The sequence below is a fragment of the Malus domestica genome, chromosome 07, assembly GCF_042453785.1.
Source record: "Malus domestica chromosome 07, GDT2T_hap1".
NCBI lineage: Eukaryota > Viridiplantae > Streptophyta > Magnoliopsida > Rosales > Rosaceae > Malus > Malus domestica.
This window is the reverse complement of record NC_091667.1, coordinates 17916792-17941343: the sequence shown is the minus strand read 5'-3', so window position 1 is coordinate 17941343 and position 24552 is coordinate 17916792. Positions and strand designations below refer to the sequence as shown.

Below are 24552 nucleotides of genomic sequence, written 5' to 3'. Positions count from 1 at the left end.
CGCACAAATAGAAACGGATGAGAATGTATGGGAATTGGGAGAGCAGAGAAGCCAGGTCCAAAACTAAAACATACAAAATCTGCAAAAACAACTAAATAGTACGTAATTTATTTATAATCATCATTTAAAAAAAATATTCACTCACTTTAGGACATATTTGCTTCATTACTCCTTGTATTCCTTAGTTGTGCGTTTTTTATTCTTTCCAGGAAGTTGCACGCCAATTTTATTTTATTTTATTTTTAAAGAATGATACAATATTTCATTCATTGATAAAATGACATACAAATACATATCATAAAGAACGGCCCCAAAAGGGTCCTTGCAAACTAGACCTAAAGATATTACAATAAAACATCACTAATCGCAAAACAACGAGTAATCTTCAAACATTCGTTCAAGCTCATCGGAATCCGCACGATTACACAGATAAATAAAACTGTTAAACTATGTGTTATAAGGAGATCATGTGAGAACAAAATCTCAAACCATAGATTGGGATTAGGAGTACAATGCCCATTGGTCTATCGCATCATCTAATCATTGCCACGATCCTAGAACACCAAATGAAGTAGATCCAGCAAATCAATCAGCTCCACCAAATTTTCCACGTCAAATTTTGAACATGGGTAACCACGCTTTGGCAGTTAGATTATCTTCAATGATTCAAATTGATTCTTGATGAGATACGGTTTAGATTCGATCCAACTGCTTAAACAACACAAATGTTCAAGCGCTTGCTCTTACAGGGTTTCGTAACTAATTGTCGAAAATATATTATGTCTATTTATTTCCTTTTCAACAAAATTTCTTAGCATGGAAGTTGATTAACCCTCCTTTAGGACGTGTAGATTTTAGATTAGGCTAAATCTAAATTGGGCCAGATTGTTAAGATATTCTTCCATAATTTAATTGCATACCATATTTCTTTACCAAAAGTACATACCATACATACCTAATGAACTATTATTTATTTATTTAAGGAACTATATATCATCTTTGTATTGTCTGGACAAAGGGACAGTAAGAAAGTTCAAATCACAGCAAATATCTTAGATTTTAGCTGGAAAATCCGGACCTCTCGTAAAGAAATAAACTTTTGTACAAGATCCCATTACCAGTACCAAAGCTGGGAGAGAGTCAATAAATCTGAACCTCCCAGTCCCAGAAGAAAAAGTAAGAAAAAGTTACAAAATTTGGACTGTTTTTTCACAGACTTTCAGAGAGAGTGAGAGAGTCAACCGGCCCTTTTTGGAGCTTTGTATTTGTAAGGCTACGAAGTGTCCACATGGTGCGTTTTATCTCTCTCTGTCTCTCTCTCTCTCCGTCTTCTCTCTCTTGCTTTTTTCTTTTCTTTTCCTTTCTCTCTCTGCAACAAATCTTGGAAAAAAAATAAGCCTTTTCCTTTCCTTTCTCTCATTTTTTTTTTTAATTTTCTCAGGCCCTTTTGGAATAGTCAAGCATGCAGTGGAACCAGAGATAAACACTCTCACCAAAAAAACTAGGGTTCCCCCATTTAGTTTTCCTCCAAACCAAACAGCAGTCATTTGAGGCCCCCTTCTGGTGCTTAGCTGTTTTGGTGAGTTTTTAGAGAGAGAAAGTTTGAGAGAGGGATAAAGAATGAAGAGCTAAGCAGCTGGAGATACCCAAAAAGGGCTTGCTTGCCTTCTTTCTCTTTCTTTCTCTCCAAAACCAAATCCTCCCCAAACTATGCAAGAGAGGGAGTTGGAGACATTTGGGTTATCTCTGAAACGTTTGTCTCCTTTGCCTCTCTGTGCTTTCCTTTTTCTTCCAATTTATTTTCCGTCCAAATATTTTTGAGAGAGAGAACAAATTAAGTGGCTGTAAATTTGTTAAAGAAATAGGAGCAAAATCTGGAGTGAGAGACGACAGGAGTTTGGTTTGATAGGGTTGAAGAACAAAAGAAAAAAGATAGTCTTGGGTTTTTTATTTTTATTTTTTTGATGAGTTTTGGGGGTTTTCTGGACAACAGTACCGGCAGTGGTGTCGGTGCAAGAATCGTGGCTGATATTCCGTACACAAACAACAGCAACAACATGCCCTCCAGTGCAATAGCTCAGCCACGCCTTGTCACTCAGTCTCTCACTAAATCCATGTTCAACTCTCCGGGACTCTCACTTGCCCTAGTAAGCATCTCTCATTTTTTTTCTTCTTTTTGATCGATTTTTCTTTGTTTCTGATGAAATGGCCTGAAATCTGATCTGGGTTTTTGTTATTTTCTGGTTATATTTTATCAGCAGACAAATGTGGATGGGCAAGGAGATGTGACGAGAGTGGCTGAGAATTATGAGGCAAACAACGGCGGGAGAAGGAGCAGAGAGGAAGAGCACGAGAGCAGATCTGGGAGTGACAACATGGATGGTGCTTCTGGGGACGATCAAGATGCCGCTGACAACCACCACCCTCGTAAGAAGAAGCGTTACCACCGACACACCCCTCAGCAAATCCAAGAACTTGAAGCGTATGATAATAAAACCCCCATTTTTTTCTTATTTATTTATTTATTGTTGCTGCATAAACTGATTAACTTTTTGAGTTCTTGTTTGATATTTTTTTATTATTTTTTGGGTTTTTGGTGGTTTTTTAGGCTGTTCAAAGAGTGCCCTCATCCTGATGAGAAGCAAAGATTAGAGCTCAGCAGAAGGCTTAACTTGGAGACTAGACAAGTCAAATTCTGGTTCCAAAATCGCCGAACCCAAATGAAGGTAAATATATACATCTCCTTCCCCCACCCCCCTTTTATTTTATTTTATTTGTTTTTATCGCTTTCAGTCTCATTTTTTTATTTATATTTTGCCTTGATGTTGATGGAGTTTTGATTGTGCTGGACTTTCTAGACGCAACTGGAACGCCATGAGAACTCGTTGCTGAGGCAAGAGAACGATAAGCTCCGAGCGGAGAACATGTCGATTCGTGAGGCTATGAGGAACCCAATTTGCTCAAACTGTGGCGGTCCGGCAATTATTGGAGATATATCACTAGAAGAGCAGCACCTCAGGATCGAAAATGCTCGATTGAAGGATGATTTGGACCGAGTTTGTGCACTCGCCGGAAAGTTTCTAGGCCGACCCATCTCATCCCTGGCTGCATCCATGGGGCCTCCGCTCCCGAGCTCCACTTTGGAGCTCGGAGTTGGGAGCAATGGGTTTGGTGGGATGAGCAATGTGGCTACATCGATGTCCATGGGAAATGATTTTGGAGGTGGGATTGGGAGTGCTATGTCAGTTGTGTCTCATGGCAGGCCTAGTGTGACGGGGCTAGACCGGTCGATGGAAAGATCAATCTTTCTAGAGCTTGCTTTGGCTGCCATGGATGAATTGGTTAAGATGGCTCAGACGGATGAGCCCCTTTGGCTTAGGAGCTTAGAAGGTGGAAGGGAGGTTTTGAACCATGAGGAATACATGAGAAATTTCACTCCTTGCATTGGATTGAAACCGAATGGTTTCGTCTCCGAGGCTTCTAGGGAGTCTGGAACGGTCATCATCAACAGCTTAACTCTTGTTGAAACTTTGATGGATTCGGTAATAATCCAAACACTTTGTGTTGAAATTTGATGCAATTAATTGTAGTAGCAATGAATGAAAATGCTTTTCTTTTTTGGTACTTCTTGGTGCTTCCGATGCTTGTTTAATTTTTTACTTACTTTATGTTCAAACTTAATTCTCGTTTTGTTTGATTTGTTTTTTCACAGAATCGATGGTTGGAGATGTTTCCTGGTGTGCTTGCAAGAACCTCAACCACTGATGTGATTTCCAGTGGCATGGGAGGAACTAGAAATGGTGCACTTCAACTGGTAAGTACTTGATTGTCAGTCAGTCCTAAAGAAAAAAAATAAAAAATTTAAACCATGTACTTTGTTTTGCTGCATTTTATCTGAATTATTCACATTTCAGATGCACGCTGAACTGCAAGTCCTATCGCCTTTGGTTCCGGTTCGTGAGGTCAATTTCCTCCGTTTCTGCAAGCAACACGCAGAGGGCGTGTGGGCTGTGGTTGACGTGTCAGTTGACGCCATCCGTGACACCACCGGGGTACCGACATTTATGAACTGTAGGAGGCTTCCTTCTGGCTGTGTTGTGCAAGACATGCCCAATGGGTACTCTAAGGTAAAATTAGTACTAATGTCCTTATCAGTCTATTAAATTAATGTACTTTCTCTGCTAGTAAAATAGAAATCAAACTTACTAGCCTAAACATGCAATTTAGCGGTCAGAAATCACGCAAAAATCATCCATGCCCTCGTGATGCGGGCATGGGTGATTAACTGCGGCACAACTCAAGTACACAGTTTCAGTTACATTACATGGTTCATATTTGTTTGGTTCAAATTTATTGTGCTTTTCCCAAGTAATGTGTTCTTCTTTCCCTTTGCTCTTTAATGAATCTGTTGAAGTAACTGCAACATTGTAGCTTAGTTGTGAGTGACACCATTTATTTAAGTCAAATATCATGCAATTTTCTTCATTCTCCAAAGCCACCACTTAATTAATTCTTAATTAATCAAGAAAAGCTCATGCATCGAAGAACTTTCTGTGTCTAGTGATTACTCACTAGATCACCACACTGTCTCAGTTTCTTTGATGGTTTTTTTTTTCACCAACCCAATATTTAATGCCCTCTCCGAGAATCGGAACCTTCCTCAAAATCTTATCATCTGGTCTCAAATCTTATTCTAATAATATTAAACAATTCCGATCCCATTTTTAAATCAACCCTAAAATATTATTGTTAATTTACTTATTACACTCCCTAGGATTTGAGCCCCCAATTTTTTATCCATGAGAAGCCTCCATTACCAAAATTTTGAACACATTAATTTCATATAATCCTCAATAACCCGAACTGCCTTGCAATCAACCACCGTGGGGTGGTCCAGTGGCTGGGGACGAATTTCAAGCCCGTATTTTACACGGCATGTTCTCATTCAATTCTTGAATCTAGTGAATCGCAAGATGGTGGCCAGGAGGAGGCTAAAATACCTTTGTGAGTCTTTACAGTCACCAAAAAGTGGACTGTCGTGTTGAAGCCAGTAGCTGGTCCATTTAAAAATAAAAAAGAACTGCCTTGCAATCCTCAAATCAGGTCAAATTATTTATCCATTTGATGTTTCTATTCCAATCTTTGATGCTTGTCATTTGGCCTTGTATTCCAGCCCTTTCTTAATCCAAGACTTCCTATTCAAATTCCCAAGACTGCCTTTCTTTTGTTTCTACATGGCTCCTCTCCCCTCTACCCACACTCCTCTCTAGGGTTCTGTGTATAGTTGTCTTATCTATATATATATATAGACACGTATATACAATATATGATATACATATTTGTATTTTAGACACCAACGTCATTTACAAATCTCGATGTCACCCCTCTCTTCCTTTAAATGTTGCGCAACTATATCTTCGCCCAAATATTTTAACTCATTTTTTGCTCGATGGCCGTGTGATTGATTCCATGTCTCTGACTTTTGTTATTATTATTTGGTCGACTTGCTGTATTTGTATTTTCTCACATTCCGTAACTATCCTGCATGATTTCTTCCGCATCAGAGAAAACTGCTATGTATGTGTCATGTGTCACTGACCCCACAATGCTGCAACTACTAACTATATTGGAAACAACTTGAATTTTGATAGCTGGCGTCTGCCTACCTTGGCCATAAACTATTATTGCTTTGTAATTAAATTTCCCACATTTTGGTTTTTGTTAGGTGGGTTGGGTTCAAGTTTTTTATGTCAAACGATAGATTTGTTAGATTAGATGTTAGATTAGGGAGCCGACGGGGTTCAAACTCACATTGTGGTGATGCAAGAGCAACACTTTTCTTTGCCATTATGGTAGAGGGCCACTTGTGGGTTCAAGTTTTCTAACTCTGCAAATCTTTACCACATTTATAGTGTGTGATTATGTTAAGCTAATTAAGATAATTACTAATGTGATTTATAATCTAATGTTGCAGGTTACTTGGGTTGAGCATGCAGAGTACGATGAGAGCCAAGTCCACCACCTATACCGACCCTTGTTAAGTTCCGGCATGGGCTTCGGCGCCCAACGGTGGGTTGCCACCCTTCAACGCCAATCCGAGTGCCAGGCCATTCTCATGTCCTCCTGCGTCACCTCCCGCGACCACACTGGTATTTATCAATCAATCTAACATTTTTAATGAATTGATTAATATGGATAATGTTTGTTGATATAATTAGTTGTTTATTTTTTGTAATAGCCATCACTGCCAGCGGAAGGAGGAGCATGCTGAAGCTGGCGCAGCGGATGACGGACAACTTCTGTGCCGGGGTATGCGCATCGACGGTGCACAAATGGACCAAGCTGAACGCCGGGAATGTCGACGAGGACGTCAGGGTCATGACTCGGGAGAGCCTAGACGACCCTGGAGAGCCGCCCGGTGTCGTGCTCAGCGCTGCCACTTCGGTCTGGCTGCCAGTCTCCCCACAGAGGCTATTTGATTTCTTGCGCGATGAGCGACTAAGGAGCGAGTGGGACATACTCTCCAACGGTGGGCCTATGCAGGAGATGGCCCACATCGCCAAGGGCCAGGACCCCGGCAACTGCGTCTCCCTCCTGCGCGCCAGAGTACGTTTCATTTTCTCTCCAAAACCGAATTATTTATTTTTCAAAAATGTTATTCTTAATAGTTATATTATTACTTGTACTATCCTTCTAATAGTGATGTGACCTTCGTAAGATGGCAGGTATAAATGATAGTACAACTAGATAGTAAGTGTAGCACTACTCTATTTATTTATAATGACGAATGTGTCCTTGCTGGGGAAGGGGCGAGTGAGGCAATGTGTTTTTGGGTGGGGGTGTAAAAAGGTGAATGTGGAAAGGACAAGTTTGGAATTTGGCAGTATGCATAGGGACGTTTTGGGATGGCAGAGAGGGGTGGCAGAGAGCAGACAATAGAGAGAGTGTTTGTTTCGGTAGTCTCCAAAAAAAGTCAAAATTCAAGGACGGGGATTGTCAACTTCTTGTGTAGTTACTTTCTGACCTCACCTTTTACCATTTATTTATTTAGTTTTATTTAATTTGAAAAAATAAAATAAATAAAAAGAAAAAAAGTCCGGCTAGTGAGGTCAGGGTTTGACTCTTAAATTATGAAGTGGCATACGTGTAAAATAATGGGATACTGAGGGTATTGTTTTTGTGATGGTACAGGCAAACGCAAACCAAGGTAGCATGCTGATCCTACAGGAGACATGCATAGACGCGGCAGGGTCGCTTGTTGTGTACGCGCCTGTTGACATTCCGGCCATGCACGTGGTTATGAACGGCGGGGACTCCGCCTATGTGGCGCTCCTGCCATCCGGGTTCGCAATCGTACCTGATGGCCCAGGCTCGCGCGGGCCCATGTTTGGCAAAGGCGGCAGTCACGGCAGCGGCAACAGTGGCGGTGGCGTTGACGACGGTGGCCATAGAGTGAGCGGGTCCCTCCTGACGATGACGTTTCAGATCCTGGTGAACAGCCTGCCGACAGCGAAGCTGACCGTGGAGTCGGTGGAGACGGTGAACCACCTCATATCGTGTACCGTCCAGAAGATCAAGGCCGCCCTCCATTGTGAGAGCTGATCATCCATCCGATCATATATCCTGTGTGGGGTCACGTGATCTAACCTCACCTTGTAGCTTTTGTGTTTTTGTTAGGAGACTTTTATTAATGTGGTTGTGCATGTGGCGGCGGTGGCGGTGTAAGTTATATTAGGCGGCGGTGCATGATGAGTGAATCTGGTGGGGGTATTGAGTCAAGAACGAACCGCACTGGAGAGTCCTTGCATGGTGATAAGGATACATGAAACTTGCACGCACGTGTGATGACTTGCACACGTGTTTGGGGAGTGCGTTCTTAGCACAATGCAAGGCTGGTGGTTCGGGTATTGACTCGGGTCCACCCCTGTTTTAAATCCAGAAAATGAGTCTGGCTCAACATGGATTGTGAAAAGCAAAAAATTGTTGGGGAAATTGAACCTTTTTGGAGTTTTATATTTTAGTTAAAAGTTTTGTGAATTTAATTTCTGTGTTAATATGTGATCATTTTGATGTTGATGACACAAAGTTCATGTTATCAGATTCGGTTTTACAATTTGTGTTAATCGGAGTAATTTAAAATATCGTAATTATTCTCCCACTCTCTGTGTTTGAACCAAAGAACTAAGGGTAAAAGTAAATTCAGTCTATGCAAAAGTAACGTGCAGAAATTATTTACTACTTGTTACCTTTTTTTTATGTTGAGAAAAATTGGTCACTATTGTTATTTAGTATTATCGTATAGTAATATTTTTCTTTACATATAAATGAGAACTTCCTAGGTTGAATATTTTTAGATGATGAATTTGATACTAATTTGTTTCCTCCTCTAATGTAAACACCTCAATGTATAAAAATGTAATTATCTACTATTTTTACTTTTTGTACTATCTTTTGGGGCAAAAGTTATAATTTAAGTGGTCGTGGTGGGTGAGTGAATGTGGTGGAGGCAATAAAATAACAGGCAAGAGGAGACACTATTCGATGTGTTGTAAACAACATGTGTAATAATATAATTGACTCGAAACTTAAAAAAAGAATTCAATCAATTGTATTATGACATTTGGTATATCAAGTTGTGTTTTTAACATACTGAAACGTTTCTCCAGAAGAAGGTGAGGCGAAGAAATGGTGCTATCAATTAATGCTGAGTTTTTTGTGTTGTCGCCAGTTACGTAAGTAGGCATTTATTTGATCATCTCACAACCACTCACAATTCACGTATGACAGTTGACAGAGAGTATAGCACCGTTTTGGTATCAGAGAGAGAGAGAGAGAGCATTGTTGTGTTAAGCAGAATAAGCATGAATTGTTGTTTGCTTTGATTGGATATAACCAATAGATATGATGGATAAGCCAAATGGATCAGATCCTGTAAAGTTTGGTCAGTTGGAAGTTGGACGGTGAATATGCTTTGTGTGATTTGATGAGTTATTTTCAATTTCGTAAATTATAGTTTAACGCATAGTTAGTAAATTCGCATAAAATACATATTAAAACTAGATTTTCGCACCACTGTAGAGAAAAAGTATGCACAAACTCAATTATCTGTAAAACAGAAAATAACTGTAAAGTAACCTTAGCACCGGCAGGGTGCCGTCAAAGTCACTATGACGGTCAAGTTAGTAAGCAAATTATGAGAATCAAGCAGTAGGCAAGAAAATTAAGTATGCGATAATTGTGTTATCAGATATTAACCCCAGAATGGTGTTATAGTAGTCGAGAGAGATGGATAGAAAATATGTGTTAACTAAGAGGGTCCCAGAGGATAAATAGGAGTAAATATTGCATCCTCTAAGGAGCTTAATTACTTGCGGACCACGCCAAATCCCTAAATTGTTGGAATTTCCAAGAATATAGGAGACTTGGTTGATTCCATACTTGATCATGTATCCCTATCCACTTATTTCCCCCTCTTTCCTGTTTCATGAAAAACACTTAATTGTTTGTTAATTAAAAAAATATATATATAATTTTGTAAATTATTTTCATAGATTTATTGTCACTTCTAGTAATCGTGACCACTGTTTCTAGAAATCGTGATCACTGCTAGATACAATGTTACTTCAAGAAGTTGTGACTACTATTTCTAAAAAATCGTGATTACTATTTCTAGAAAATAATGAACTATTTGTATAAATAGGGTTATTGTCTATAAATGGTGACTACTGTTTCTTTAAAGGATGTGCTATCCACACACCTCTTTTTACTTCTCTCACACCTACTGTTAATTTCTATCCTTTGATCTTCTTTAATTCATCCGATCCGACGGTCGAAAATTAAAAGGGTGTGAGAGAAGTAAAAATGGGTGTGTGAATATCACATCCCTTCTTTAAATAGTGACCACTATTTTCTAGAAATTTATTATTTTGAAGAAAAAAATATAGTTTTTTTATTAAAAATTTGTTGATAATAATTTGTTGAATTTTGGCAAGTGATAAATAATTCCTATTATTATGTCTTGAAAATTATGATTAAGTATTAAATTTTATACATAACAAAAAAATAAATAGAAAAGCGAGGGATGGAAGGAGTAACATGAGAAAGAGAGAGAAGAGAGAGATGATGGTGATCCGGTGAAAGAGAAGAGAGAAGATAATGATGATTGAAGAGAGAGGCGTTACGGTGAGGGAGGGTGGGGGAGAGAGAGGGGCGGGGACATGCGAGTCCTGCATGTCAGGTTTTTTTATCCTTATTATGTTAATTTTTTTTTTCATTTTCATTAAAGTTCAAGCCTTTTCCATTAAATAAAGTTATTAAGTTATTTTTTGTTAAGAAAAAGTTTGAAGAAACCTTTTTCATTAAAACTCCCTAAAAATGTACTAAAATAGGTAACGTGGCTTATATTCAATTATAGGTTTACATTAGCTTTGTAGTTAAGGTGAGGGAGGGTGGGGGAGAGTAGGCCTGGCAAACGGATCGTGTCAGTCGTGTTCGTGTCGTTTTTGTGTAACACTTGTTATCTTAACGGGTCGTGTCGTGTCACACCTGTTATCTTAACGGGTCCTTAACAGACCCGACCCGTTATGACCCGTTAAGAAAAATATTTTTTTTTCTTAAATTTGCACATACCACACATTGTCACATAAATATTACTTCAAAACATTAAAACACATTTGTCGTTTAAGTATTACATCTACACTAAAATATAAGAGCCTCATAAAAAATACATTCATACACTACTAATCTATTACAAATATTAAATGTGCAAGGATATGCAAAATGAAAGCGTTTTTGTTTTCAAGGTTGTGAAGTCTTTCTCAAAAGTTTAAACCTTGCCAATGGAACTCAAAGCTTTATGAAAGTGACCCACTAGAGTGTTTATTTGTACTTTCATTAAGTATAATATAAGATTTTGTGGTATCCACTAGTGTAAATATTTTAAATTGAAGATCGAATTCATTCATTGTATTCATATAGGGTCAAGGAGTGTAGTTGTAAAAAATCATCAAAATCAGAGTTAAAATAACCGTTAAATTGTGATTTTTCGTTTATAACCGTCGAAAAGTTTTATCCCTTTACTTAATCTTTAAATGTTTGTTTTTTGCAATTTTTGGCTATGCGATCTCGAAGCATATACAAACAAGTATGACAGTTAGATCGTTGAAACTAGTTTCATAGAATGCGTATCTCATCAAAACAATAGATTCACTAACACTTAAGAGTTTATTCATACTTTCATCAAGTATAACATAAGATTTTGTGGTATCCCCTAGTGTAAATATTTTAAATTGAAGATCGAATTCATTCATTGTATTCATATAGGGTTAAAGAGTGTAGATGTAAAAAATCATCAAAATCGGAGTTAAAATAACCGTTAAATCGTGATTTTTCGTTTATAACCGTCGAAAAGTTTTGTCCCGTTACTTGATCTCTGAATGTTTGCTTTTTGCAATTTTTGGCGTATGCGATCTCGAAGCATATACAAACAAGTTTGACGGTTGGATCGTTGAAACTAGTTTCACAAAATGCGTATCTCATCAAAACAATAAATTCACTAACACTTAAGAGTTTATTCATATTTTCATTAAGTATAACATAAGATTTGTGGTATCCACTAGTGTAAATATTTTAAATTGAAGATTGAATTCATTGAGGGTCAAGGAGTGTAGCTGTAAAAAATTATCAAAATTGGAGTTAAAATAACCGTTAAATCGTGATTTTTCGTTTATAACCGTCGAAAGGTTTTGTCTCGTTACTTGATCTCTGAATGTTTGTTTTTTGCAATTTTTGGCGTATGCGATCTCGAAGTATATACAAACATGTTTGACGGTTGGATCGTTGAAATTAGTTTCGTAGAAAGCGTATCCCATCAAAACAATAGATTCACTAACACTTAAGAGTTTATTCATACTTTCATCAAGTATAACATAAGATTTTATGGTATCCCCTAGTGTAAATATTTTAAATTGAAGATTGAATTCATTCATTGTATTCACATAGGGTTAAGGAGTGTAGTTGTAAAAAATCATCAAAATCGGAGTTAAAATAACCGTTAAATCGTGATTTTTCGTTTATAACCGTCGAAAGGTTTTGTCCCGTACCTTGATCTGTGAATGTTTTTTTTTTGTAATTTTTTGCTGATGCGATCTCGAAGCATATACAAACAAGTTTGACGGTTTGATCGTTGAAATTAGTTTCTTACAATTCGTATCCCATGAAGTTCAATGGTGTGTGTGTGTGTGTGTGTGTGTATATATTTATTTATTTATTAAGTAGATTTAAATCTATTTATTTTGTATGTATAATTATTATAGTTTTTAGGGGTATAAAATTTAATTTAAAATTTAATATATATATATATATATAACTATTATAGTTAATATTTTGGGGGTATAATTATTATAATTATTATAGTTAATTTAATATATATATATATATATATATATAATTATTATAGTTTTTAGGGTATAAAATTGTTGAATTAATATATATAATTATTATAGTATTTTTTTAGGGTTATAAAATTATTAAATTAATATTCTGCTTATCGTGTATCGTGTTACCCACGTGTATACCCGAACCAACCCCTTATCTTAACAGGTGCTTATCGGGTCGACACGATAACGAAATAATGACCCGTTTCGTTATCGTGTCGACCCGAACACCTGTTAATTTCGTGTCGTGTCGTGTCGGGTTATCGAGTCGTGTCAGGAATTGCCAGGCCTAGGGGAGAGAGGGGCGGGGACACACGGGTCCCACGCATCAGATTTTTTTTCTCCTTATTATGTTAAGTTTTTGTCATTTTCATTAAAATTCAAGCAATTTTCATTAAATAAAGTTATTAAGTTATTTTTTGTTAAGAAAAAGTTTGAAGAAACCCTTTTCATTAAAACTCCTTAAAAAAAGGTACTAAAACAGTTATCGTGGCTTATATTCAATTATAAGTTAACATTAGCTTTGTAGTTATGGTGAGGAAGGGTGGGGGAGAGAGAGGGGTGGGGACATGCAGGTTCCACGTGTAACATCTCACATTGACCGACATAGAAAGGGTGATGTGCCTTATATGTACATGCCCACCTCCATATAGCATGAGGCATTTTGGGAACTTACTGGCTTCGGAGTTCTGATACTCTCCGTGTGGTGCAAGTGTACCGTAAAGGACGTCAGGCCCTTAATAGGGGTGGATTGTAACATTCCACATCGACCAACGGAGATGGGGTAATGTGCCTTATATGTACATGTCCACCTTCATATAGCACGAGGCTTTTTGGGAACTCATTGGCTTCAAATTCCATCGGAGCTCCGAAGTTAAGCGAGTTCATACGAGAGCATTCCTAGAATGGGTGATCCACTGAGAAGTTCTCGTGTGAGTTCCTAGAAAAAAAACCATGAGGGCGTGGTCGAGGCCCAAAGCGGACAATATCATGCTACAGTGGAGCTGAGAATAGGATGTGACATAATACTATATGATTGGGATATTAATGTCAGATTGTAACATCCCACATCGACCAACGGAGAGGGGGTGATGTGCCTTATATGTACATGCCCACCTGCATATAGCACGAGGCCTTTTGGGAACTCACCGACTTCGGATTCTATCGAAACTCCGAAGTTAAGCGAGTTTGGCGAGAGCATTCCTAGGATGGGTGACCCACTGGGAAGTTCTCGTGTGAGTTGAAACAAAACCATAAAAGCGTGGCCGGGGCCCAAAGCGTGCTACGGCGCAGCTGAGACTGGGATGTGACAAAATGGTATCAAAGCCACTTTGTCGTTCGGTACGAATGTGCCGGCGAGGATGCCGAGTTCCCTTTAAGTGAGGTGGATTGTAAGATCTCACATTGATCAATAGAGAGGGGATAATGTGCCTTATATGTACATGTTCCCCTCCCTATAGCATGAGGCCTATTGAGAACTCACTGGCTTTGGGTTCCATTGGAACTCTAAAGTTAAGCGAGTTTGGGTGAGAGCATTGCCAGGATGGGTGACCCATTGAAAAGTTTTTTAGTGAGTTCCCATAAACAAAACCGTGAGTGGAAGTTCTTGCGTGAGTTCCCAGAAACAAAACAGTGAGTGGAAGTTCTCGTGTGAGTTCTCAGAAATAAAATCGTGAGGGTATGGCCTGGGCCCAAAGATGACAATATTGTGCTACAGCGGAGCCAAGCTCGGGATGTGACAGAATGGTATTAGAGCCACTTTTATGTTTGGTACGGATATGCCAGCGAGGATTCCGAGTTCCCCTTAAGTGAGGTGGATTGTAAGATCCCACATCGATCAACAGAGAGGGGATGATGTGCCTATGTACATGCTCCCCTCCTTATAGCATGAGGTTTTTTGGGAACTCACTGGCTTCGGGTTCAATCGGAACTCCAAAGTTAAGCGAGTTCGAGCGAGAGCATTCCCAGGATGGGTGACCCACCGGGAAGTTCTCGTGTGAGTTCTTAGAAACAAAACCGTAAGGGCTTGGCCGGGGCCCAAAGTGGACAATATCATGCTACGACGGAGTCGAGACTGGAATGTGATATAATGGTATTAGAGCCACTCTGCCATGTGGTGCGAATGTGTTGACGAAGACGTTAGGCTCCTAAGGGAGTGGATTGTAACATCTCACATCGACCAACGGAGAGGGGGTAATGTGCCTTATATGTACATGCCCACCTTCATATAGCACGAAGCTTTTTGGAAACTCACTAGCTTCAGATTCCATCGGAACTCCGAAGTTAAGCGAGTTCGGGCGAGAGCATTCCTAGGATGGGTGACCCACTGGGAAGTTATCGCGTGAGTTCCCATAAACAAAACTGTGAGGGCTTGGCTGAGGGCCAAAACGAACAATATTGTGCTATGGCGGAATCAAGATTGGGATGTGACACCACGCGTCAGGTTTTTTTTTATTTTTCCTTATTATGTTAAATTTTTGTCATTTTCATTAAAGTTCAAACCATTTTCATTAAATAAAGTTATCAAGTTATTTTTTATTAATAAAAAGTTCAAAGAAACCTTTTTCATTAAAACTCTCTAAAAAGGTACTAAAACAGATAACGTGGCTTACATTGGCTTTGTAGTTAATTAAGGGTATTTTTTTTAGTTTTAGGGGAGTGTATCCAATTGAGATTTTGATGGGTTTTAAAAGAATTAAATAATCTAGGTTATTCATTTAAGATTATAAATGAATCTATCAAACTCTATATTCAATCTTGATTTTTAAAGAGTGTCAAAATCTAGTGGTATTCAATTTCTAGTTTTTTAAATGTTCCAAAATCTAGTTGTATTCAAAATTTAATGGATTTGTAGGAATTTCGGAGTTGGAGGATTTTGGTGGATTCTAGAGTGAAAAATATAAACACCAAAAGCCCTTACAAATCATGCCTCTACCCCTAAGATTTCATCGTGATTCCTCCCTCTACAAAATATGAGCAGGCATGTAAAGGTAACATGCCCAAAAATCTTCATCCTTTTTTTTGTTCAATTTCCTTGCCTGATCTTGGTATCCCATAATCACCCAATATATGTTCTACTTGTCAATACCACTCCCCTTCATCACCGTAGAAATTTTCCTTTCTTTTCTGCTATCCTTTAGGCATCTTATGTAAATGCTTTTAAAGCTCCATTAATATCCATTAAACTCCATAACAAAATCGTATAAAATTCATTTTAAATGCAAGTGTGGTATATATGAATCCATTGAAATTCATGTGGAGTTTGTATGAATTCATTAAAATTCATAGACTCTATGGGAGTCTATAATTCCATTAGAATTCATCAAAATCTCAATTGGATACACCTCCTTAGAAAATTTCACACTTTTGCCCCTTCGACTTTATATATATAGGGATAGGATCAAGGGACAAACATTTTGACAAATATTTTTTCAATTCTTCTGAGCCTTTAGATTTTTTAACATCCAATGGTCCTAATTAAGAGTGATGTGGAGACTTTTAGTCATTAAATATTATAGTTGATAAAGTGGATTATTAACTAATATAATAAATAAACAAATAAAGATTAAAACTTAAAATGATTAAAAACTGGGAATTTTGCTAAAAAGGTAAAAAACCCTAGAAGCCTATTTGACTTTTGTGAACTCGCATCCAAAGTCTACCACATCTATGGAGATTGGGGGATGGAGATTTCCCTGAATTCCAACCATGTGATCAACTGTACAATGTTGAGTAGTTTATTGTTTGCTATTTAATGGTTGCAAAGAGTTAAAATTGGGAGGAAAACTATAGTGGTAAACTCTGCAAATGTGAACAAAGATGGTTGGATATTAAAATTTCATGAGGAAAATTGTAATTGAATGAGGAAGACAAATCATATTTTCATGCTGATGGAAGAAATTTTTGGAATGACATCATTCTTGTTTCGATTTTCTGTTTTTATTTTCATGAAAAAAAAATAGTATTATATGGAAGCATCCACTGCATCAAAGACAATGATGAATTTTGTCAATGTCATATTGCAGACCTTTTTATTGTTGTTGGAGAGTTGCAGACTTAAACGGCAAAAGGATCAGGAAGGAAGCTAGATCTATTTTAACTTCACAATATTCCTTTATCAAAATATTTATTTGAAATTTATTTTTATTTCCGTGTCATTGCCACATCATTTAGTAGTCATCTTAACTTTTAATTAGAAGTGTTAGATGTAAATAAATCCAAGAGCTTATAAAAAGTATAAAAATATTTGTCAAAATGGTTGTCCTCTGATCTTATCCCATATATATATATATATGAAGCCTTTAAGGGAAGACATCCCTAATTTTTTTTTTATAAAAATGAGGATTAATTGTGGGGTCCACACTACATCGAATTTTAATAATCCGAACTGTCTATTTTTCAAGTTGTACCCCATAGAACATCCTTGCAAAATATTAATTAGTCAAATAAAAAAAATTTAAGACATCTAATTGGGTTCAAAAAAATAAACGAATACTTTATTTTATAAGAAACAATGAAATTTGATCTTAAAAATTAAATAGGCAAATGATTTCTGATTGAATTACATTTTTGCAAGAATGATCTATGAATCGAGGCTTACAAAATAGACGGTTTGGATCATTGAAATTCGATGTGGAGTGTGTCCCACATTTAATCCCCATTTAAAAAAAAAATAATAGAAATCCATTTGCATAAAGGGCCTATATATATATGGACGTACGGAAGAAGAAGTTATAAATCGAGAAAGTAAAAGTGTACCTTTTATGTTTAGGCTTTCTAAAGGAGAATGAAAGATTTTGGTGGCGTCCGGATTACAACATTCCTTAATTCCATAATTACAAAGTCTCAACCCATATCTCAGTGTGTAAAACAAATTACTTGATCCAAATGTGATGCGATGGTAACTACTTCGCGGCCCTTTATCTAAAGAAATTTTCATTTTTGGGTAAAAATAAGGACTAGTGGTAGCGTTCATTCCACGTTGAATTTCAACGATCTGAACGTCTATTTTGTAAGTCTCGATTTATAGATCTTTTTTGCAAATATTCAATTTAATCTGAAACCATTTGCCTATTTAATTATCACGATGAAATTTCATTATTTCTTGTAGAACAAAGTGTTCATCAATTTCTTTGAACTCAATTAGATGTCTCAAATATTTCCGATTTGACTAATATTTTGCAAGAATGATCTATGAGGTTCAACTTGAAAAATAAACGATTCGGATTGTTGAAGATGTGTTTTGGGCTCCACAATTAATCCCTATTTTAAAAAAAAAAGAAAAGAAAAAAGAGAGCTGCTAGACATATCCCATTATCATATTTCCCCACCCACGTTATAATCCCACACGCCATAAAAAATTAAAAAATTAAAAAATATTATATATATAATTATAAACTCGTCTCTTAGGAAAAAGAGAATAACTTCTTTGCCCCAATTCCACAATCGTAATGTCACAATAACAAAACCATTGATCTTTCCGACTTCTCGAGCTCATTATATTAAATCCTCTATACTCTTGAATAATTACATACCGAAATTTCACATTATGAATAAACATACAAAAGTATAATTTTTCACACAAAACGCTAAGAACCATATTATAAGAAGTGCGAAGGAAAATGATAGCTGCATAGAAAATCTCAAAAATGATATCATGGGGATGGAGAGAAGAGAAAGCTATTGGACTAGAGAAAGACGGGCTTTTCAAGGTTATAAATGAGAAATATAAGAACATAAAAAATCTCCAGGTAATGGCATCGTCATTAGAGCAAGACTTGACAAGTGCATTTATATTGTTCTTCTCAGAAGTTGTAGAAAATCTGGTGACAGTTGAAAAAGCTTACTGAAGATTTGGTGAAGGCCAAACATATGACAGAGCTAGAGATTGAAGAGAAGAACAAGATAATTATTAATTTAGAAAAGGAAGTATCTGCAGTGGCGAAGCTAGTATTTCGGGTTAGAAGGGGCATCTCACAAAACTGTTAACCAAAATATCATAGTATATATATGAAAAGTAACCAAAATTCAAAATAACATAGCATTGATAATATTACATATTCCCAAGAATTAAAATAATTGTCCTTGACGAGTTTTCATATTTTGAAACGGTTGCATAGTATATATATGCTAATTTTACAAACTAAAACAAATTAGGCAATAGTTAAGAGAAATTGCAAGACATCAATTTAATCATAATTTATAAACAAAAAATTGTAAGAGGAATTGAGAGTAAAATGACTTGAGGGTGACGTAGCCATGAGCATAGAGCGGAAGTGAAAGTGATATGAAAATGTGAGTAATTAAAAACCAAAACTAACTAATTTACACTAAGATAACTATAAAAGTGTGCAGAGGTGTTTAAAGTAGTAATGCAAGTACTCAGAGTGTAGGTAACATAGATGTGATGAGAAATATATAAGCACACAAATTAAACCCTCTTTTTGTCAATTGTAGTAAAGAATGTAAGTAGGGATCGTTCTAGGCCGGGGATTAGGAGGGATCGCTAAATCACTTGAAAACTGACTCAAAAACGTAAAAACAAAGTTGAACACACTAAATTAGACTCAAAGAATGCAAAACTAAACTCTAAAACGCTAAAACAAACCAAAAGACTCAAAACAGCACATAAACACTCAAAACTGCCTTTAAAACACAATCTAGGCAGTTTTGAACACTAAACACAAATTTGGACGAAAATACGTTATAACTTGACTCAAGACACTTAAAAACACAAACTAAATTGATTTCTAACTAATCTAACACTTCAAAATAAAGGGGGATTTGGTTTTGACGAAATTGAAAACAAAACAAAAACTTGTAAACTAAAATAGATTTCAAAACAAATTTGATTAAAGTGAATGGATAGAAAGCTAACTAAGGGGTTCTTCTCCACACATGTCACACTTGCATACAAAACGATTTCCAATTGCTTTTCAATAAATTATGAATTCTCAACGCCCCAGATTAACCGTGAATTGCACTAATTAACCCTCAGATTTTCCTAAAGTTAGTGAATTGGATGATTGCATACGACAACCCAAAGCATTCCCCACAAGTTCCCTACATGAATTGCATAATAGAGATACAAGCAAGAATCATTAAGTTCTATGAAAACCATAAGCATTGACGAGGCACTTGTAACTATGAATGCATGAAACTTATGCCAAGAATTTACTTAACACGATTGTAATCAACAACCTTTACTACTTGCGAATATAAGTTCATAACGATTAGGTGAAACTCCCTTATATCATAGCATTAGATTTACGTATGAAAATTAAGCGTGCACTCTCAACCAACACACACAAATCAATTTTAATTCATATAGATAAGCAAATTGAATTCACAACTTATGAAACGCAATTGAAAGTAATCAAATCATATAGCAAGCATAAAACATGGTTTCGAATCCCCCCTAGCCAAGGGGGGGTTTAAGTTCTCATACTCACAAAACAAAGATAAATAAATTTAGACATTGAAATCCAAAGAAAGAGAACACCTAGACACTCCAACTTGGACAGCAGGTGCATCCACGAACTTCCTCCTTCCTCCTTGCTGCGGCACAAGACTTAGGGACATATTCTTGGGGTTATGAATGGTGTAGAATGGATGGGGGTAGTATGGTGGTGTTTAGGATGGATGGGTGGTGCGGCAATGGGTGGTTTTTGGCAGGAATTATGGAGAATGGTGATGGAAGGCTGCGGTAAAGAGTGGCTTCTTGTTTCTGGCGTGAATGATGTGAATGAGAGGTGGTAATTCGGCCAAGGGCTGAATAAGAGTATATATAGGCACATAAAACCCTAGGGGAATGAGATATGGACTTCTAGAATCCAAATCCACAAGGAAAAATGCTTAAACAATCAGAATCCACAAGGGAAAAGGTGTAGGAGGTGCGGTAGGTTTGGATAAGGCAAGATAAGGCTTCTAGAAAGGCTTACAAGGCAAGGAAATAGGTTCCCTTGCTGAATTAGGTGCGGCAAGGATGAGGGGAAAATGATAGGACTTCTAGAAGCCCAAAACCAAGGGGAAATAGGACCCAACCCATGACAAGGATAAGGAAATGTTCTAGAACCTTTCTTTGTGTCCAAAAATGCTTAGGAAACCTTCAATGTTGCTAAAACTTAAAGGCATTTAGGTTTAGGAAAGATCAACCCAAAATAGGAAACTTTAGGCTTAACTTTCCTACTTCAAGTAGGAAACCTTGTTTGAGTAGGAATCCTCATTCTTCTAGGAATCCATCTTTGACTAGGAATCCATCCTTAACTAGGACTCCTCCGTTGATTAGGAATCCTTCTTCAATTAGGACTCCTTCGTTGATTAGGAATCTTTCTTCAATTAAGACTCCTTCATTGATTAGGAATCCTTCTTCAATTAGGACTCTTTCATTCTCGTCCATTCCTTTCGTTCCAAGCACGTGATATCCATCCCAAGCTCAATCTTGCTCCAAAAGGCTCCAAAATGCATTGTTTTGCATACTTTGCCCTTAAAACCTGAAAATACATGAAACTAGCTTAAAAGACTAATTTATCTAAGAAAACACAACGTAAATGCACAAGAACAAGCTCACTAAGTCGCATAAATATGCTCCTATCAAGATGTAGTCCATCCAGCTAAATATTAATTATACAAGACATGAAGGAAATTCCTACATTATTTGAAGTCTATCAGAACCGTCGTAGAGTCCTCGTAAGCCACCAACACGTACGTCTAACTAGAACCTGGAGGGGTGCAAAACAAAAAACGTGAGTGGGCAAAAACAAAGCTTTTTAAACCATTTCTCTTTCCAAAAATAATAACCCCTCACCGTAAAACCCGTATAATTTTTTCAGAAAATAATAATACATACGTATGTAGAAATCATGCTCGAGAGTAGTGAAAACCAAGTATATGCCATGTCAAGTATCTTAACAATGAAATAAGTAAGCCAGGTGAAATAAATCAATGTAAACTGATATGTCAGCTGGAGTCACCTAACGTGACATGTACGGCTGAACCTATAGCTCATCTACCAATTCCTACACATGAGTTGGAACCACTTAATGTGGTCTGTACGACAGGGTGGGTGTAAATAGATACGCTCAAGTGCTCCGATCACGTGAAGGTTATGCAAAGTATCGCAAGTCATCTACGAGTCGAAACCACCTAATGTGGTATGTACGACAGGCTGGCACTTACCTTGGATCCAAGGTGAGCATGTGGCGCGGGAGGTGAATGATCACGTGAAGACTAGGCCCTAGCCTCGAGTGGAGCACTAACACCGGAGTGCAGGATAATGAGCACTAAATGCATCTAAACATAACTATACACACTGCAATCACTATCATCAATATGCACTCACTTGAAGCTTACCTGGGCGTCCGCAGCGTCATGCAATAATATGCATATCTATACTACTACATATACTAAAATGTAATGAAATTGACATGGCATTAAAAAAACGTAAATCCATTTAAAACAATTTATGGGAAAATGGAAAACATATATACGTATATATAGAAAACCAAAAGCCCACTCACTAGTATGTAGCAGGGTTGTAACCCCCGAGTCTCGCCTAGCTACGCTCATCCTCCGGAAACGTCTCACCTATATGCGAAACAACTAATTTAACGTTAATTTTAAGCACATAACCAAATCGTGTAATAACTTCTCATACGTCGCTCAATTGGGGTGTTTGAACATACCATCGTGGTCTACTCAACATCGCGAGCATCCCCATATTTTTAGAAGTTTTTTTTCTGATGTCTTACGCGCTGGCCACGGGCAGGCACGTACCTGATACACTGACGGAATCACTAACGGCGTTAGGGAATATTCTGTTAAATATTAGAATATTCCGTTTAAAAACTAATGGAGTTACCTGACGTCGTCAGTATATTCCGTCAAAGTTGACGGAATATTCCCTTTCTTCTTTGGTGGCTTCGCCGCCAGCCGCCGTCTGTTACGTCGGAAACTGGAAAATTTTAAAACCTTAATATCTCCCTCAATTCTTAACCAAAATTCACGAATTTTATATAGATTTGAAGCTCTTGAAATCTAGAACACAACCATACCTATTTGAAGTCTTAAAACCGACGGAAAATGGCTGGAAAAATCCTTCAAGATTCCGGCTAAACTTGCAACTCAGTGAACCCGTGTGTCCCGACGTCCAAATCACTTCAAAACTAGCCTAGGGTCCGTATAGAGTTGGTTAGGACCCTCTCTGGACCTTAAAACCTTGTAAAACCTTGGCGATCACGTCAGAGTAAACTTCCACCTTGCCAAAGCTCTTAAATTCTCGGGTTTTTTTAAGTCATTTCCTCGAGCCAATAGTACCACTAAGCTTGGGAAGTCGAGATGAGTACGAAGATGCTAACCTTAAGCTCGATCCGTGGTGTTTTGATGGTGTTTGAAGGTTAGAGAGCTCGGGTCATACAAATGAGAGAGAGAGTTCGAGAAGGAAGGATAGACGAGGGTTGCACGTGTGTGTGTGTGTATGGGTGTGTGTTACGGGATTGGCCAATTTCAAATGGTCTCAAGCCCTAATTGGGCTATAGAATTTAGGGCTTAAGTAATTGAGTCCAAATGGAAATAAAACTAACCCCAAATCCACTTATTCATTCGTAACATTTCTGTTACGAACCCGATTCGGCCCTAACTCGCGTCAACACACTCGTGACGACGTGTACAATTTAATTACATCAGCGAGAAAAATAATTTAAAACTATATACGTACATCCATGTTACTAAGCCTCGAGGGCATTATCGTCACTTTACATACTCGGGGATAAATATATATAATAATTTGGGACGAGTCGTCACATAAAATACATACTTTGGGTTGTTGACCAATTAACTAAACTTCAATGTCTTTTGTTTGATGGAATGATGGAATAATAGAATTCTTTATTCTGCAAAAACAAATATTATTTGTTAAATTAATTTATAAATGTAGATGACAACATATTTGAATTAGCCAATTGCAAAAAAATTGAAAGTGACAACTTTGGAGATTCAAAGTTCATACATTTAAGGATCATGAAAATTGAAAATTGATTGAAAAGCAATACACATATATCAACCCTAACCCAGACTGGCAGATTGCAGTCGGCTAGAAACTTGAAGAATAATAAAATACTAATTTTTATTATTGGGAAAAGGAATAGAAGTGTTGGAAGTTGGAATATGTAAGCTTTAGGATTAGACTAGATTACATAAATATCTTTAAAATATTTAATGAGGGCCCAATCTTTTATTTAGGAAATTGGAATGGCTTAAGTGAAAAAGTCATTGAAAAGTGATAAAAATAATAAAAATAATAAGTAGTGCTAATTTTTTTTATTTTTTATTTTTATAAACAAAAGCGGGGTGGGCCTAGAACTACTGTGGTCCTATGGTCCCTCCGCCCTTCAGTATCTGGTTTGAGGAAAAGTATGACAAGTTTGGAGGAAGCCATGTTTATTGAAAAACGACAAGCAGATGAACTTCTAGTCTTCAAGCATTATTGGAAGCCAACAAACTAAAACCTGAAACCATCCGGACAAACCAAAATTTCACATCATGAATAAACACCAAAATCTTTCAATTGAGCGGGAAGCAAAAATCTCAATACATGCTGCTAGTGGCATAGGTGTGGCTATGAAAATATTACTATATATCTTTTAAGGTCTATATCAGTCATTTTATAAATGGGCAAAATTTTTCTTAAAATGGTGGGTGGAGAGAGATAAGACATTGAGGTGAGAATAACAGCACTAAAAGAAAAATGGGAACCTCTTCCCTTAAATGTCTTCCCTTCAATACCCTAGAAGTTTTTACACGTATAAGACAATCCTAAACTCCTAACATTAATTCCAACTCATGAAAAATGTTTGGGTTATTAACTGCCATTTTCTCTAAATCATGGAAACATGTATGTATGTATTTTTAGATATACGCAACAATCCTTAGCTGCTCATTTGCCCTAATTGGTGTCCGCACAGCCAACTCACTTCCATGATACTGATTGCTTATTCATATTTGTATAAATAGGCAATCAATATGATGAAAGTGATTGGGGCAAATGATGGAGACATGAACATGATGAGAGCTAAGAGGATGGGGGATTTCAATCTTGCCAGGAGACCAAGGCCTCTGAGTT

General features: G+C 37.2%; 1 protein-coding gene across 2 annotated transcripts; it reads left to right on the top strand.

Moving 5' to 3' along the window:
- Positions 1 to 1176: 1176 nt before the first annotated feature.
- Positions 1177 to 8042, top strand: LOC103448231 (homeobox-leucine zipper protein ANTHOCYANINLESS 2). Of its 2 annotated transcripts, none has more exons than XM_008387481.4 (9): positions 1177 to 2147; positions 2259 to 2482; positions 2609 to 2726; positions 2859 to 3542; positions 3713 to 3814; positions 3915 to 4127; positions 5975 to 6149; positions 6239 to 6606; positions 7192 to 8042. In XM_008387481.4, the coding sequence occupies exons 1-9, from the start codon at positions 1965 to 1967 to the stop codon at positions 7600 to 7602; spliced, it is 2478 nt and encodes an 825-aa protein (XP_008385703.1). In that variant the 5' UTR covers positions 1177 to 1964; the 3' UTR covers positions 7603 to 8042. The 2 variants fall into 2 exon arrangements, with proteins under 2 accessions (XP_008385703.1, XP_008385704.1); XM_008387482.4 differs by having other exon boundaries at positions 1374 to 2147; positions 2262 to 2482.
- The last annotated feature ends 16510 nt before the right edge of the window (positions 8043 to 24552 follow it).